This window comes from Heterocephalus glaber, unplaced genomic scaffold (assembly GCF_053883595.1).
Source record: "Heterocephalus glaber isolate CG9 unplaced genomic scaffold, H.glaber_assembly_v1.0 deba00000122, whole genome shotgun sequence".
Taxonomy (NCBI): domain Eukaryota; kingdom Metazoa; phylum Chordata; class Mammalia; order Rodentia; family Bathyergidae; genus Heterocephalus; species Heterocephalus glaber.
The window spans coordinates 76,057,736-76,073,044 of NW_028258138.1; the positions used below are offsets into that span (position 1 = coordinate 76,057,736).

General features: G+C 43.5%; 1 protein-coding gene across 3 annotated transcripts; it reads right to left on the reverse strand.

Annotated features, from left to right (window-relative positions):
• Nucleotides 1-691: 691 nt before the first annotated feature.
• On the reverse strand, nucleotides 692-10,420 carry LOC101705063 (acyl-coenzyme A thioesterase THEM4-like). Of its 3 annotated transcripts, none has more exons than XR_002395613.2 (7): nucleotides 10,118-10,420; nucleotides 5,953-6,154; nucleotides 4,466-4,622; nucleotides 3,310-3,420; nucleotides 2,472-2,562; nucleotides 1,296-1,539; nucleotides 692-874 (listed from the first exon to the last, which is right to left on the reverse strand). XR_002395613.2 is itself a non-coding variant. In XM_004835224.4 (6 exons), exons 1-6 carry the CDS (start codon nucleotides 10,226-10,228, stop codon nucleotides 852-854), a joined length of 729 nt encoding a protein of 242 aa, XP_004835281.1. In that variant the 5' UTR covers nucleotides 10,229-10,403; the 3' UTR covers nucleotides 692-851. The 3 variants fall into 3 exon arrangements, 1 of the variants encoding a protein (XP_004835281.1); XR_002395617.2 differs by having other exon boundaries at nucleotides 1,296-1,420; nucleotides 10,118-10,415; XM_004835224.4 differs by lacking the exon at nucleotides 2,472-2,562 and having other exon boundaries at nucleotides 1,296-1,420; nucleotides 10,118-10,403.
• Between the last annotated feature and the right edge of the window lie 4,889 nt (nucleotides 10,421-15,309).

Sequence of the window (15,309 nt, forward strand, 5' to 3'; positions counted from 1 at the left end):
TTATTCTGTATCCACATTCTCTACATCTGATTGGCTACTGCTTGTGCAATGTTGATAACTAAGCTGAAATTTTCTTTTAAAAAAAGGCCTAATTCAATCCCTGGTTCCAAAAAAAAAAAAAAAAAAAAAAAAAAAAGACCTAATTCCCCCCCCCCCCTTCTCAAAGGCAAGGATTCCTACATTTGAGAAATCATGAGTTGGTGTATTAGGAGGCTGCTATGACTTTCAAGGGGGTGGCAGCTGCAGGATTCCCTTCCTCTGTACCTATTCTGGCCAAACTCACTCATACCCTGGAGCCCATAGTCCCTTCCCTTCTCCCTCATCCACTCCCCATGCTTATGAGGGTACAGAGATATATAATGATGATGTGAAAGGAAAATTACAAGTCAATGGGTGAATGGAGATTTTAGAACAGTACGTAACGGCAGAGCATGGAGGAATGATTTTAAAAAACCTCCTGTGTGAACATCCTTCAAAGAGTCATCAGACAAATTGTCTCTGATTTATCTGCAGTAAGAGGATTTTATTTTGCCTGCTCTGATCTAAGTCCTTCCAATGACATAATGAGTCCCCCAAAGACCCCATGTGGATGTGTTTTCTGGGTTAGATGTCTAGGTCATGTGATGCTTTCTCAATCCAGGGATTGCAAACACCCACTATCCAGGAAGAAACACACATATGCCAACCTGGGTACATGACCTCTTTCACCTTTATTGACAGCAAGGTCTGCCACGTAGGGGAGTTTTGGCCACCAGAGAAGGAGGTGAACGGAGTGACAGAATATTCTCTAGTGGAGATTTTGGCTTGTGAAGGGCAGGAGAAGATAAGCCTTGTAGTGTCTGGCAGCTGTGTCACTTCATCTGGAAGAAGATGGCTGGAATAATGGAGAACACACAGGTGAATCACCCCCATGCTTCCAGGAAAACCAGCCCAGCAGAGTCTACCTGCCTGGCTGGAGTCAGAGCTGCTTCTGTACATATATAAGCTCTCTCTTCTACTAGTGCCAAAGCAATAAACCCATCTCTGCCCACTGGGAAGCAAGCAGGGGATAGAGAGGGGAGAAACTACAGATGTTCTGTTGTTCCCCTTCCCTCACCCATCTTCATAAGCCCCTCTGCCTACTGCTCTGGAGAGGTCTCATGGGTAACTTGTGATGGTCTCCATCCCATAAAGTCTGAAAAAGCAGGGGTAAGAGTCTCCAGGAGCATTGCTTCCAGCAGTGGGTGACACTGCTCCCTATGTCTGGCCATGTAGATGGGCTCAGACAGCAGGAAAAGAGACTCTAAGAGCCTTACCAGAAGCTTCAGCATAGAGGGTGGACTTGTCACTGCTTTGGGCTTCACATGAGAGAAACACCTTTCTTCCTTCTGTGCCAGTGATCCTGGCCTCAAGTCTCACCACAGAGCCCAGGGTGATGGGGCTGAAAGACCAGAGGGTGAGAATGGCTTCTGGACTGGTTTCTTAGGGTGGGGTGCATGCATGTCTTTAGGAAGTGGCCTTGTCCATGCAGAGTGGGGTCCACACATTCTCCTCCAGGGACTGAAATGTGATGGGTAATGGAAGGAAGATGGGGCATAAAACAATCCCAGGTGGTGTGGTGTTTTGGGTTTTATCATTGTAAGGAAGCCACAAATCACTTCACCAGCATTTTGGCCCACCAGCTCCCCATGTTCTGGAAAAAATCAAACTCTTGCTGTCTTCACAACTGGGAAACATATGCAACATTTTGCCCAATAGTTTATAAACATAAGCTCATATTTCTGGTCACAGTTCTCCCAGGTCCTGAGCACTCTGTCTTGCTCATAGGAGTGAACAGAACTCACTTGCAGTTTGTCTAGTATCAAGTAGGGAATCACTCATCTTTTTTTTTTTTTGAGACAGGGTCTTGCTCTATAGTTCAAGTTGGTCTTGAACTCACAGCAATCCTCTTGCCTCAGGCTCCCTAGTCCTGGGATTACAGGCATGTGTTCCCACGCCCCCAGGGTTTCTTTATTTTTGGCAGAATGGCTCTATTTCTAAGCCAGCATCCCTTTTGTGATGGTCACTTTTATGAGTCAACTTATCTAAGTACACATTATACCCAGTTCTGCAATTAAACACCATTCTAGGTGTTGTGAAAATATTTCATAAATGACTGTTAACATTTAGGATCACTTGACCTCAAGTAAAGATTATCTTTGCCAGGCATGATGGTGCACACCTGTAATCTCAGTACTCTGGGGAGCTGAGGCAGGTGGATCACAAGTTTGAGTCCAGCCTGGGCAACTTAGCAACTTAGGGAGACCCTGTCTCAAAATTTAAAACGGGGTGGTGGAGGGGTAATGTAGTTCTGTGCAAAGGCTCTGGGTTCTGTCCACAGTACTGCAAAAAATCTTCGATAATCTGGGAATCTGGGTTTGCTTTATTCAATCAGTTGAAAGCCTTAGGACAATGCCAGGGCTTTTCCATAAGGGAGAGATTCTACCTCATACCTGCAGCATCAGCTCCTGCCCAAGCGTTTCCACCCTGCCAGCCTCGGAGAGAATAGGCTGTGTCCTTCTCTCCCTGTGAGTCCTCCAGAGCCTAGTGAGGCAGAGGAGTTTTATGGAAAAAAAGTAGATCTTGGGATTTCTGCATTTGGTCCTGGTTTAGATACCAGCTACCTCTATATTCACCTCACTGTCCTTATTTGTCAACTTGGAGATAACACTACCTAGCTTCCAGGATTACTGTAAAGAACAAAGGTATATGGAAATGTTTCCTAAACCAATAACCAAATATAAGAAATCCAATCCAATTCAATCCATTACACTACAATACAATCATAGGAGCTCAGTGATTATTTGTTGGCTGAGTTAATTTTTTTTATTCAGTACCAGGGATCGAACTTAGGACCTTGTGCTTGCCAGGCAGGTACAGGGCCACTGAGCTACATCCCCAGCCCACAGCTGAGTTAAATAGTAACAAGCACTTTGGTCAGAATTCTCTACCCCAGGGAGGGCCAAAAGCATTCTATGTAGAATATTTTTATGTTTTAAGCACACAAACCATCTTCAACATTCCTGTCCTTCAATAAAGAAAGAGCATCTAACAAGATTAAGTTGGTCAATGTGAGAATTAAAATAAAAATTTCTCTTTGCAATAAAGTTTTTTTTTTGTACCAGGGATCAAACTCAGGACCTTGCACTTGCCAGGCAGGCATGGCACCACTGAGCTAAATCCCCAGCCTGCAATAAAGATTATTATACAAGTCTATATTTCCCATCATAATACAGTGGAACGACCCAATGCCAGCCTATTTCTAACTTGAACACAGACAAGGAAACAGACCTCTTGAAGGTAATGGTCATTGTCCCTGTAAAGACTGCATTGGCACTGAGGTACGCTGTCATGAAAAGTGTGGTGTCTATCATGGTCCCCAGTGCACCACCGTGGATAATCCTGTAGGGGAGAAAGGTTAAGAAATTGTCACTGCATGCCACAGGGCCAGGTACTAGTGAGGGAGATGGTGAAGGGTCCCTGCCACCAGGACCAGAGTGTGGCCTCCCTTCTTGTGCAGCAGGGGAGCAGGCAACACAAATGCACAGGGAAGACAAGCAAAGTTGTCTAATGCAAGTTATGCCTTCCCAGAACACAGACCCAGTCAACCTCAAACTCTGGTGAATTGTGTTCCCTCCTGGGTTATAGTCTTGGGGGCCAATAGAGTGGTGCAGTGCAGATGTCGTGGGCTTTTGGGCAGAAAGTCCTAACTCTGAGTCTCACATTTCCAGCCCTGTGACCTCAGTCACATAACCTCTTGGGGCATCTGTTTCTTTATCTATAAAACAGGAAAAAAGTCATCTCTCCTGAGAGTTTTTGTAACCATTAAAATTGAGTGTGTAGCTCAGTGGTAGATTGCTTGCCTAGTATGTGTGAGACACTGGATCTGATCCTCAAGATATACACATACAAACACACACATGCACACCAAAAAACACCAAAAATTAACATAGCCTAAGCTCTTGGTGGTACAGGGTCTGGCACTGAACAAAACTCATCCATCACTTATTCCTCTGCAGTTTAGGAAGGTGAATATCAGTGAGGAAGAACTCCATGCCAGGCATGGTGTTACATACCTATAATCTCAGCATACCAGAGCTCAGGGGGTGCTGAGGAACGAAGATAATGAGCTCAAGGCCAGCCTGGGCTCACATCAGAAGATCCAGAAGATCCAGTCAAAGGGGGGGCGGGGAGAGGAGAGGAGGGGAGGGAAGGGAAGAAATTCCACAATCACAGTATCACAATGGGCTGGGAATAGGGTGGGTAGCTAGAGGAGTTTCCTGCCTAGGAAGCCAGTAGAACAAGGCATATGTCCTTGGTACTTCTGTAACCAGGAACCTGCAGAAGCGGCCATAGAGCTGCCAACCCCCTCTCCCCCCATATTCTGCTCTTTGGCCAAGAAAAAGCCTACATGAGCTGCCTGCTGGGATGGTCCTCCATGCCTTACCCTGGCAGTCCCTCCAGGAGGGGCCCAGGCTGGAACAAGCAGACGCACTTCTTCTCTGAGTCGTTGTGGAAGATGGCATGCTCAAAGCCCAGCCCCTCGAGTCCCTGCACCTCCGCGATCCTGAGAAATAGGCGGCTGCCATCTTCTGTCGTTTGCACTAGAGAAAAGTGTCAGGTCAGTGAGAGGGGCCTCAGGCTGGAGAACCACCCTCAGGCAGTGCAGATCTCTGGAGCAAAAGAGGCCTGACCACAGTGGTCCTCAGGAAAACCCTCTTCCCTCAAGGTCCACTCCGTCCCTCCCTTAAAGGAAAGGATTTGGGAGTTATTCATATAAGAGTTATCTATACAGTATGACCCCCAAGGATGATGGAAGGGTTAATAGTCCTTCCTTAGAAGCTGTAAAATCCAATACTTAATCAAACATTTTTGTTCTAAGAATTTCTTAGAAATTCTTAGATTGGGTGTGTAAAATTAGAAATCTTCCAAATGTTTCCCACCCCATGTCTTTTTTTCTTCTTTTTACTTACTTATTTATTTGTTGTTTGTTTATTTATTTGTTCGGTTTTTTTGGTACCGGGATCGAACTTGGGACCTTGCGCTTGTGAGGCAGGCGCCGGAACCACTGAGCTAAATCCCCGGCCCACTAATTTATTTTTTATCAGCACATGTTGTAATAATGTTTACATTCATTTTAAGGACTAGGTATATGTACTTAACATATCTTAACTCTTTTTATTCCCCTTCTTTCACCCTCCCTCCCTCTCTAGATCCCTTTCCCACATTTTCATTTTATATTTTTTTAGTTCATGTTTGCAACGCATGGTGATTACATTCATTGTGGGGAGCTGATGCTTGCGCACAACACATCTCAACCACCCCACGTCTTTTATATGCCTGTTACATTTCCTGCCATTCTTTCCACCCATTCATCCCCTTTCACACATTCAAACTACAGCTTAAATTGACCACTAGAGGGAGCATATGTTGTGTCCCCAGCAAATTCTGGCTCTTGACATCGGGTAAAGGCTTGTGCCTTAATAGTGGAAACCACCTTTTCCTAATTCCTCCCCATGGGGCACCTGTCTAGTCTACATGGGATTCTAGGACTGACTGCCAACAGGAGTGGAGAGACCACTGAACCATAGGAGCTTCTGACAGTCCAACCTCTGCCACACCTCACCGTGTGGCCTCTCCACGCCTCAGTTTTCTCGCTTGCAATTTGAGGGGGCCTGAACTAAATGGACTCTGAGTTCCTTTTCTGAGCTAATATCACTTGAGTCTGGGATCACTGGATCCTGGCTGCCTTGGTCCTGACTCCCAGCTAGCACAAGTCACACAGCAGATGGGCTGGGGTGCAGAATGCCTCAGGGTACACATACAGGGTGAATTTGGCCAACAGTTCTGTATTATTTAGAGCTTTCCCCGCCGCACCGCCCCCCCCCCCCAAGTTCAAGTTAAGCGCTCCTGATGTAGGCGGTTTGAACATACCGGGGACCACTTCAGCAATCCTAGCAAGGCTGGCTTCTTTTAGTATGTGCACAGAACGCCAATAACCTGGAATTCTTGTCCACAACCCATCCGCAGTCTTCTCCATGAGTTCATTATACAGCGCCACCATGCGGGGGCTCCAGCTGGTGTTCGGGAGGGAATAATCCTTTTTGTCAGACTGGGTGTGTTTGCTGCTTGACACCTGAAAAGTTGAAGAGGCAGCAGACTGTGGCCAGCACAATTCCAACTTGACACATTCACTGGACCCTTAACTGAATGCAGGGGCCTGTTTCTCCCAGGCAGAGCATGCACAAATGCCCAGAGATGAGAGAGTGTGTCAGGTTCCCAGAATGTAGGGGGGAATTGCACTGGAGGAGGCCCGAGAGAAAGCTGGAGACCCAATCAACTGTGCTAAAGACTCTGGGCTATCCCGAAGCGTTTTAAGCAGGAGAACAAGCCAGATTTGCAAACTGGTCATGCTTCAATGACACGGGGGGCTCTGGCTGACCTGCAATCCAAAGGTGGTCTTTTCCTGCCACATTCCTCTTCTCCCAGACCCTCTGTGCCTCCATCTCCTCCTCTCACGTTCTCCAGGCTGCTCAGTGTCTCCTAGACAGTTCATCTTTGCTGACTGTCTATATTCCAGGCCTATTTGCTGTTCCATCAAAATCGGGAGGCTCCACCAGGGACCCTCTTTTCTGACAGATGAAGAGGATTCAGTCTAGATTGCCAGCTCTCTCCATCTCAGAAATTTTGGGGAATTTATCATATGGCAACACCTTCCTGTACCTTCTACCTCATTATTGTTTGTGTTCACTGGTGCCAATCAGAACACTGTCTATGTGTTCTAGTGCATTTAGGTTGTTTACTCGGAATTGCCTGTATATGGCCTTCCCTACCTAAGCAGAAGAGAAATACAGATTCTTAAATGATTTATGAATAGACAAGGTCTTATGGGGATGGAGGTGGAGAAAAACTCTGACAGGAATGATTGACAACCTTTACTACTCTCCTGGGGAGACTCTTCTTCAGTGAGTTAGTAGACAGTATGGTGGCTTTTGAATTCAGTCTCCAAACATGTTTCCAATTAATACACTGCACCTTTTGCCACTTCTGATTTAATTGCTCTGAGCATCAGTTTTCCAATCTATAAAATGTGAATAATACTGATATAGAGGGAATAAATATAACTTCCAATGTGTTAGATGTCAGATTCACTGGTTTGTATTCAAATTCAAAGAATGAATTTTAAGGAACAATGGAGGTTAAGAGTAGGAAAAATTTATTGAGACAGAGAGCTCCCGAGAGACAGGAGGGGGACCAAAAGTGGGTTGCCAATGAGCCCACTTTTCAAAGGAAGTTTTATGGAGCAAAACAACGAGGTAGGTACAACGTGGGTTGATGATCATAATCAGGAGGGGTGGCACATGACTGTACTCCCAGCACTTGGGAGGCTGAGGCAGGAGGATCACTGTGAGTTTGAGGCCAGCCTGAAGTATATAGTGAGTTCAAGCCCAGCCTGAACTAATAACAAGACCCTATAAAAAAAAACCCCCAAAAACCAAAAACTGTGATAAACCAATAAGATCACAAGTATAGCTGCTTAGGTAATACTGATCTAATGGGAAAGCAGGTCAGGTAACAAGTATACATGGAAAGAACAAGGATCTTTTTAAGAAGGGATAGATCAAGAAGTCCTGGTCACCCACCTGGGTGACTGATGTCTACCTAGACTTTATTAGACCAAGTGAAACCACTTATCTTATCTTATCTTGTGGGGAGGTATAAGGCTCGGTCATTCTGTCTTTATCTTGAAGCCTGGCCTTCAACAGATGTGCCTCTAGCCACAGTTATAATGTGTTCTCATCCTCTACACTGACTCCCTCAAGGGCCCAGCCTGTCTGACTGCTTATATTTCTACCTAACTTAGTGTCTATAATAATACCATCTGACCTGAAGATTGCTGTGAGGAATGCATAGGACCTGGGGTCATATACAAATGTACTGGCCCAGGACCTGATCAAAGTAAACATTCCAAGATGTTAAGGTTGTCTAAATCCAACAGGGAAAAGCCCCTTTCCCTAGATTGATCTCAAGAAATTCTTTCTTAGCAATGATCATATCAAACATTGAAAATGTGAAAGGGATGGCATCTAACTGATGCTACTTATTAGCATTCAAGTTTCATACAATTCACTTTTAATTTTGACTACTTTTTGTTGTCTAGAAAATATCTCATCAAAATGTAATTAGTGTTTTCCCTTGAGGCTGCACTGCTCAGAGTTTCTTTTCCCAATTCTGCTCACTCTTGGGATTGGTAACCCAACTTCCCCTATTAGAAATGTTTAGCAGGAACTGTATGATGGCTTTAGATTTGGTAAGAATGGGACAGGTGGAAAAAGTTGGACGAAATAACAGATCGGATACATATTAAAATAGAGAAAGCAGAATTTAGAGCAGTGCCTGGAGTATAGAAAGCACAACACTTTTAAACAACTCCAAACACACTCAGCCACCTCATCTTCAACAAAGGAGCCAAATACCCTCACTGGAGGAAAAATAGCCTCTTTAATAAATGGTGCTGGAAAAATTGGGTTTCAACTTCTCAAAGATTAAAACTAGGCCTATATCTCTCACCATGAACTAAATTAAAATTGAAATGGATTAAAGATCTAAATATTAAAACAGAAACCCTGAACTGGCTGGAACAGAGGTTAGGTAGAATTCTTGAAGACATTGGTGTAGAAAAAGATTTTCTGAACAAAACTTCAGTTGCTCATGAGCTAGCACAAACAATCAACAAGTGGGATCTCTTCTTACTAAAAAGCTTCTCTACAGTAAGAGAAACCACCAACAGTGTGAAGAAGCATGAAGTGGGAAAAAATTTTCACCAGCTGTCCCTCAGACAAAGATCTACTATCTTGAATCTATAAAGAACTTTAAAGAATCAGACCTCCCAAATTTAAAGACCCAATCTGAAAATGGGCACCTGAAATGAACAGACATTTCTCAGAGAAAGGAGTAGAAACAGCAAATAAATATATGAAAAAATGTCCAACATCGCTGGTCATTCGAGAGATGCAAATGAAAACAATGCTGAGATTCCACCTCACTCCAGAAAGAGTGGCTCCTATCAAGAAATCAACCAATAATAAATGCTGATGGGGCTGTGGGGAAAGAGGAACCCTGCTCCACTGCTGATGGGAGTGTAGACTGGTGCAACCACTGTGGAAATCAGTATGGAGATACCTCAAAGACCTAGGACTGGAAGTCCCATTTGACCCAGCTATTTCCCTGCTTCTTTCCCCAAAGAATTAAAAGAATCATACCACAGTGATATACGTGCACCCATGATCACAGCAGCACAATTCATGACAGCTAAAACTTGGAAACAACCCACTTGCCCATCAACTGGAAACTGGATAAAGAAAATGTGGTTTTTTAATAAAATGAAATATTACTCAGCCATAAAGAATGAGAAACTAGAGACATTTATAGCTAAATGGATGCACATTGAGGTGATACTCTTAAGTGAAATAAATAGGACACACATGTGTAAATACCTAATAGTCTCTCTAGTGTGAGAAACTGAAAGTGTAAATGAGGACTAAAAGTATAAGAGATAATGTGAAATAGGAAGAAAAGGGGCAAAGGGGAAGGGGAAATGGGAGGGGTAGGGGAAAGGAAAGAAGGGAATGGAATTAACATGAGAAAAAGAAAAAATGGAAACAAAGTCTTTGCAGATACTGAGGGGTGGAGAGGTTGAAGGGAGGGCAGGGAAATGGGGAAAAAATAAGAACCAAGATGGATTATGTAAAGGTGCAAATTTCCAACAATGAATGTCATTATATTGTGTACCTAAAATGTACCAATAAAATTAATAAAAATAAAAATAAAGCACAACAGCTTTGAGAGCTCTCCCTCTCCACTGAGCCAAGTAGAGAAAGCTCCTTTTAAGAGTGTAGAGTCTGGGCTCTAAGTCTCCATTCTGACAATCGCTGCTTGACCTTGTGCAGGCCACCTTGTATTTCCAGGCCTGTTTCCTCGTAGGTCAAGGAGGGCAGCAGACAAGTTGGTAGCTGAGGTCCCTTACCAACTCTATCACTCTGGAGTCTATGACCAGCCTCCCAGCCACCCAGCATGTGGCATTTGATAAGCTACTCACGGAGATGGGCTGGACTGGTGTCCAGGCTGGGGCCTGATGGCCAGCCAGGGCGCGGAGAAGGGGTGCTGCATGTCTGCACCCCACCAGCCATCTGAGGCCTCTCTGCAGCATGCCGTCCTGCTGAGCTCTGCTACCTGAATGTCCTCACAAAGGCCAGCCTTCACGTAGCTGCACAGCAGTGCCTGAGGCTCTGTCTTAGCCAGTCTGGTCTGTTTCCTTAGGAAGGGAGTGAACAGAGGTAAAAACCCACCCTCTTTGCACTCAGCAGGCAAGACAGGGATAGCAGAACCAGAAGGGACATTAGCCAATCATGAGTTAGAAGTTACAAATGTGTTTGATCTTTAGAGAGGCCAGAAACAGTTTCGTTGTGTTAACTTGGTGCCTGAAACAATTGAATCAACTTAGAATGTTTTGCTGACCCAGGGTTATTTAGATGACTAAAACTAGGAACTGGTGTTACTAGCTTCAGTTCTTTCCTGAACTGAGAACAGATGGTCCTGAACATCTCATCTAGTTTTTAACTTTGTCTTGAAGTGGCCCTGTTCCTTCCTTCACTCAACAGATATTAAGGAAACACCTATTATGTGTTAGGACTTATATTTAATCCAAACTTTTCCATCTTTCCCCAAATAATCCTTCATGTATTTTCTCCCTGATCCAGAATCCAATTTAGGATCAAACATTTCAGTGAATTTTCAAGTCTTTTTAGTGTCCTGTAGTCTGGAGCAGCTCTCCAACCTTTCCTTGACAGGTATCTTCTTAACATGCCACACATCTACTCACAGATAAACATAGGAAGGAATGAGATGCAGTTCCTTCTCTGGCACTGTGGGCAACTGGTGGTTCTGCCAGCCAGTGATTGGTAGATGGCATTAAAATACGTCATCACCCTGTAAATCCCTCCCATGTCAACCAGAGGCAGCTTTATTACTATCTCCATATTGCACATAAGGAAACTGAAGCACAGACTAGTTGAAATATGTTGACCTAAGTTTCACCACTCGTAAAAAGCCTCATATGCTTTATATTTATAGTATTTTTTATATTTATAATATTAGTAATAATTAATGGTTATATGTATACGAAGGGGTTTACATATTACAGATGGGCTATCAGTTCTGTGGGGCAGGCAGGTCCGACAGCATCATCATGGTCCCCATATCACCTGAAGCCCTGAAGTGAAGGGCTGCCCTGAAGTGACTGCCCTGAAGCCCAGGCGGGTGAGTTCAGGACAGCTGGTAAGTGAAGGAGCAGGCCCAGAATGGGTCTTCAGATATAACTTTTGAGCTGTCCTCTCAGGAAAGCTTAGGTGGTTCAAGACCCAGAAGTGCATCCTGCTTCAGAAGAGTTGGCTGCTCTAAGTGGTCTTTGCAGGTGTCAAAGGGAGCAGAGTCCTGGTAGCCGACAGTCTGGCAGAAGGTGGCGGGACTTCTCAAATCTCACACCAGCTACAGAGCTGGCCCCATCCTATGTGCCCAGCATGGTGCCTGTTCCACAGGGCTGGCTGTGCTGAGAGTCACATCCTCTGGGGCACAGCCTGTGCTGGGCCAGGCAGCGGGGGCAGCTGGGCTGAGAAGCACAGGGCATGTGTGAGCAAGGCCGTGGCCCTGCTGGCTGCCACAGGAAGGAGGGTGCATAGAAAGAGCTCACTGTTTGGGGGATACCCCTGCTCTCCAATTCCAGTTTGGCAGCCCCTGGCTTAACAACAATCATCTTCTTTTTTACTCAACAAATGATTTTTAATGCCATTTCCTCATTATCACAGTGCCAAACATAAGGGTGTCCCAGGAATGATTTTGTCTGGGTGGAATGGCCCAAGAGAAAGGAAGGGCACCCTTCCATTACCAGGAGCTGAGTGTAATTTGCAGGTTGACTACTGCAATCCAGAGAAGGTCACTCTGACTCTACATTAGGCCAAACTGTTTTCTCTTCCCATGCATACCTGTGCACATACACAATCTTCTTCCATTCTGAAATCCTTTTTCCTTACACCAAGGTCATGAAGATCTTCTTTTATATTATTGTTTATCATTATATCTTGTCTATTCTTGACAATTTGCTTTTTAAAAAATGAATTATGGAATCTTTTATGTTGCCATAATTTCTAAAGGATATTTTCACTGAATATGAAATTCTGGTTTGGCAGTTATTTTCTTTTGACTCTTTAAAAATGTGAACACTTTTTCTACTTTAAGTGTTCTTATTCAAAAGTCTTCTTTTGCTTACATTCCTTCCCCTTATTGCTATAAATCAGTAAAAAATACGGGTGAGATTCTCAGATTCTGGCAAATACCTCCACAGGAAACGCTGACTCAAATGCTGAGTTCACCTCTGTGGATTTATGTCATTTTCCAGGCTCTTAGGCCTTTTCAGTTTTCCACAATAGATGGGTTGATCTAAAATGGTACTTCCAAGGTTAGATCATGGTTTATTTTGCACACATAAAAAGGAGCACAGGGTTGAAAACATTTTGTTAAATGAAATAAACCAGACACCAAAGTCACATATTATATGATTTCATTTATGTGAATTACCCAGAGCAGGAAAATCCATAGAGACAGAGCAGATCAGTTCTTGGAGTGGAATAGGGAAAAAGGGAGCACAGAGTGGTGGCTTAATAGGTCTGAGACGTCCATTTGGGGTGTAAAAATATCCTGAAACTAGCTGGGAGTTTAAGAAATAAAAATGTAAAGTGGTCTGTTTTCAAGCATGCATTTAAAAAGTCCCTAAATGGACAGGACCTTGAGAGGGAGAGATAAAAATACTAAGAGAGCAACCTTTGTAGAATGTAGGCATGAGTAGAGGAAGAGAGAAGAAAAGCATATTTTCTAGCTAAGACTAAGGAGCAACATAGTAACTGCAAGGTCAAAGGAACATCTGCTTCTCTTGGAAAATTCCAAAGTAAAGAATAAACAATACTCTGAAGAAATCCAAACTCAAATTGGGAGGCAGACTGGGAGACTACCCTATAAAGAAGTAATAAAAACATAGGCAATGTTCAGGGAAGGTTTGCCTCCCATAGTACTCTCAGCCAATGAGGAAATGGAAGAAGGGACCTGTGTGCTGGGCGTTAAATTGCTCACTGTGGCTGTCCCGGGTGTGCCCGTCCACCAGACACCCTGCCTTACAAGGTTAAAAGCCTTGCTTTTACTACTCCTTTCTGCCTGAGTTCATTCTTTGGGTCTGGGCAAGTGAATGCATTTCTCACAACTGGGGGCTCATCTGTGACATCTGTGCCCACGTGGACTGGGTCCTACTCCCACTGCACTTTGGGCTGGACTGCTCTGCCCAGATATTCTGTCTCCTTATCGAAGTCATAGAAAACCCAAGACCCTTGTTCTAAAGACAGCAAAACTGATCCAACCTAGGCATGGAGTGAGTGTGCAGTCCTGATCCATGATTTCATTCTCCCATGAGGGAAATAGCTAGAGATGGACAAGCAATAGTGCTGGAGAGTTAAATGCACAGAATGGGTGGTTCAGGTTCACGGTGCACAAGAAGTCTCCACTGTGGGGTGAATTGTGTGCACAGGGAAACAGTTCATTGGGTGTGCAAGAAACCTCTGTAGCAGGGTCTGGGGATACAGAGAAACTCAGCCATGGAGCCCAGCCAGGAGTGGGAAATAAAGGTTCTAGGCCTAGGAAAACAAGACACTCCCCAGATAGTTGCTGGGACGAATGTTAGAGGGCTGGATAGCTCTCATAATAAGGATAAAGAAGAATTTTTTAAAATCAGAGAAAGAACAAAAAGTAAACATCATGGTCTCCACTATAGGACAATTAGATCAGGACTCCACACAAAGGAGATGAGGAAAGGGAAGGAATCAGTAGGTAAACAAAAGTGGAAAGCCTCCAGGGGAAGAACCCTACAACAACAAATACATGTTTTAATTGTGGGTAGCCAGGGCATTTTAAAAAAGAGTATCCAGAAAGAGAAAGAAAGAAAGAAAGAGAGACAGAGCAAGAGAAGGAAAGCAAGCAAGCAAGCAAGCAAGAAAGAAAGAAAGAAGGAAGGAAGGAAGGAAGAAAAGAAAGGAACAGAGCACAGTAGGCTCCTCCAGGCTCTAGACAATTCCCATGCATCTGCTTAGTTTATGTTTTATGTTTGTGTAACAAAAAGATAACGTGTCATTGGCACATACTGTCCATAGTCCTTTGTCTCCCTTATAAAGGCTATAGTTTAAACTGGGTCCTAATGGATAATAAAGTTGTGGTTAGCTTCTCTCAAGGGATCTAGGGAAGGGAACCAGTCCTCCTTCAAGGAGTTGACAAGAGCCCATTGTTGCAAATCTTGGCAGATTGATAAATTTACTTTTGGATTCCAATTTTATTTGGTATTTTTGTTTAATTGATATGCTTAAAACATTTCTTGTGCATTGAAGATAATTCTTAAACTGCAATGATAGGGTTCACTTGCTCTTCTACTTGGACTCAGATAAGGGTTCTGCTCAGGGTTACGTGCTGGTTTGTTGGCAGCGAGCCAAAATTAAAATGTAACCATTTATAAACTCACTCAGACCAAGAGGAAAAAAGTGAACCAGGGACATTTTAAAATCCAACTGGCTACAGAAAGAAGCAAGTAGGATAAAGAAAAAATATATAAAGAAAGTAATAAAGATATCTTTTTGGTGTAAGAAAATTTTGAATTAAATTCAAAATAGGTAGGTTTTGCCCTACCAGGATAGAAAAAGGAAAGATAGTGGCAAAACTAGTAGGTACAAGCATGTTTTTATAAAAAGGATAAAGTTTGTAAAAAAAAAATTGTATGGTTTATTGATGGCAGTGCCAAATTATGCAGGTCAAATCACTGATATAGAAGGAGCCATTGGGGTCCCCAGGCTCTGTGTGATGCAATACTCAGAAACTATGGGTGCCTAGGAATTTATACATTGCTATACAGGTTGGTAGATGCTGTGTGACATGCCAAAAGGTAAATAAGAAGATGATTAGAAAACACATTACAGGAGGAAGACCTCACAGAATAAGGCCATTTCAAGTAAATAAGCAGATGCCTCTAACATACAAAAAAAATAATTTATAATTGCTAGAGGCCAAATCAGACTCAACCTCTTATGGAGGAGTGATTTGAAAACCACAAGACAGGTAAAATGGGAATTAAAATGGGACCAAACAGTTACAAAGAAAAGAGGAGGAATATTTTCCACCTACTTCCCAGTATCTACCATCCATTTT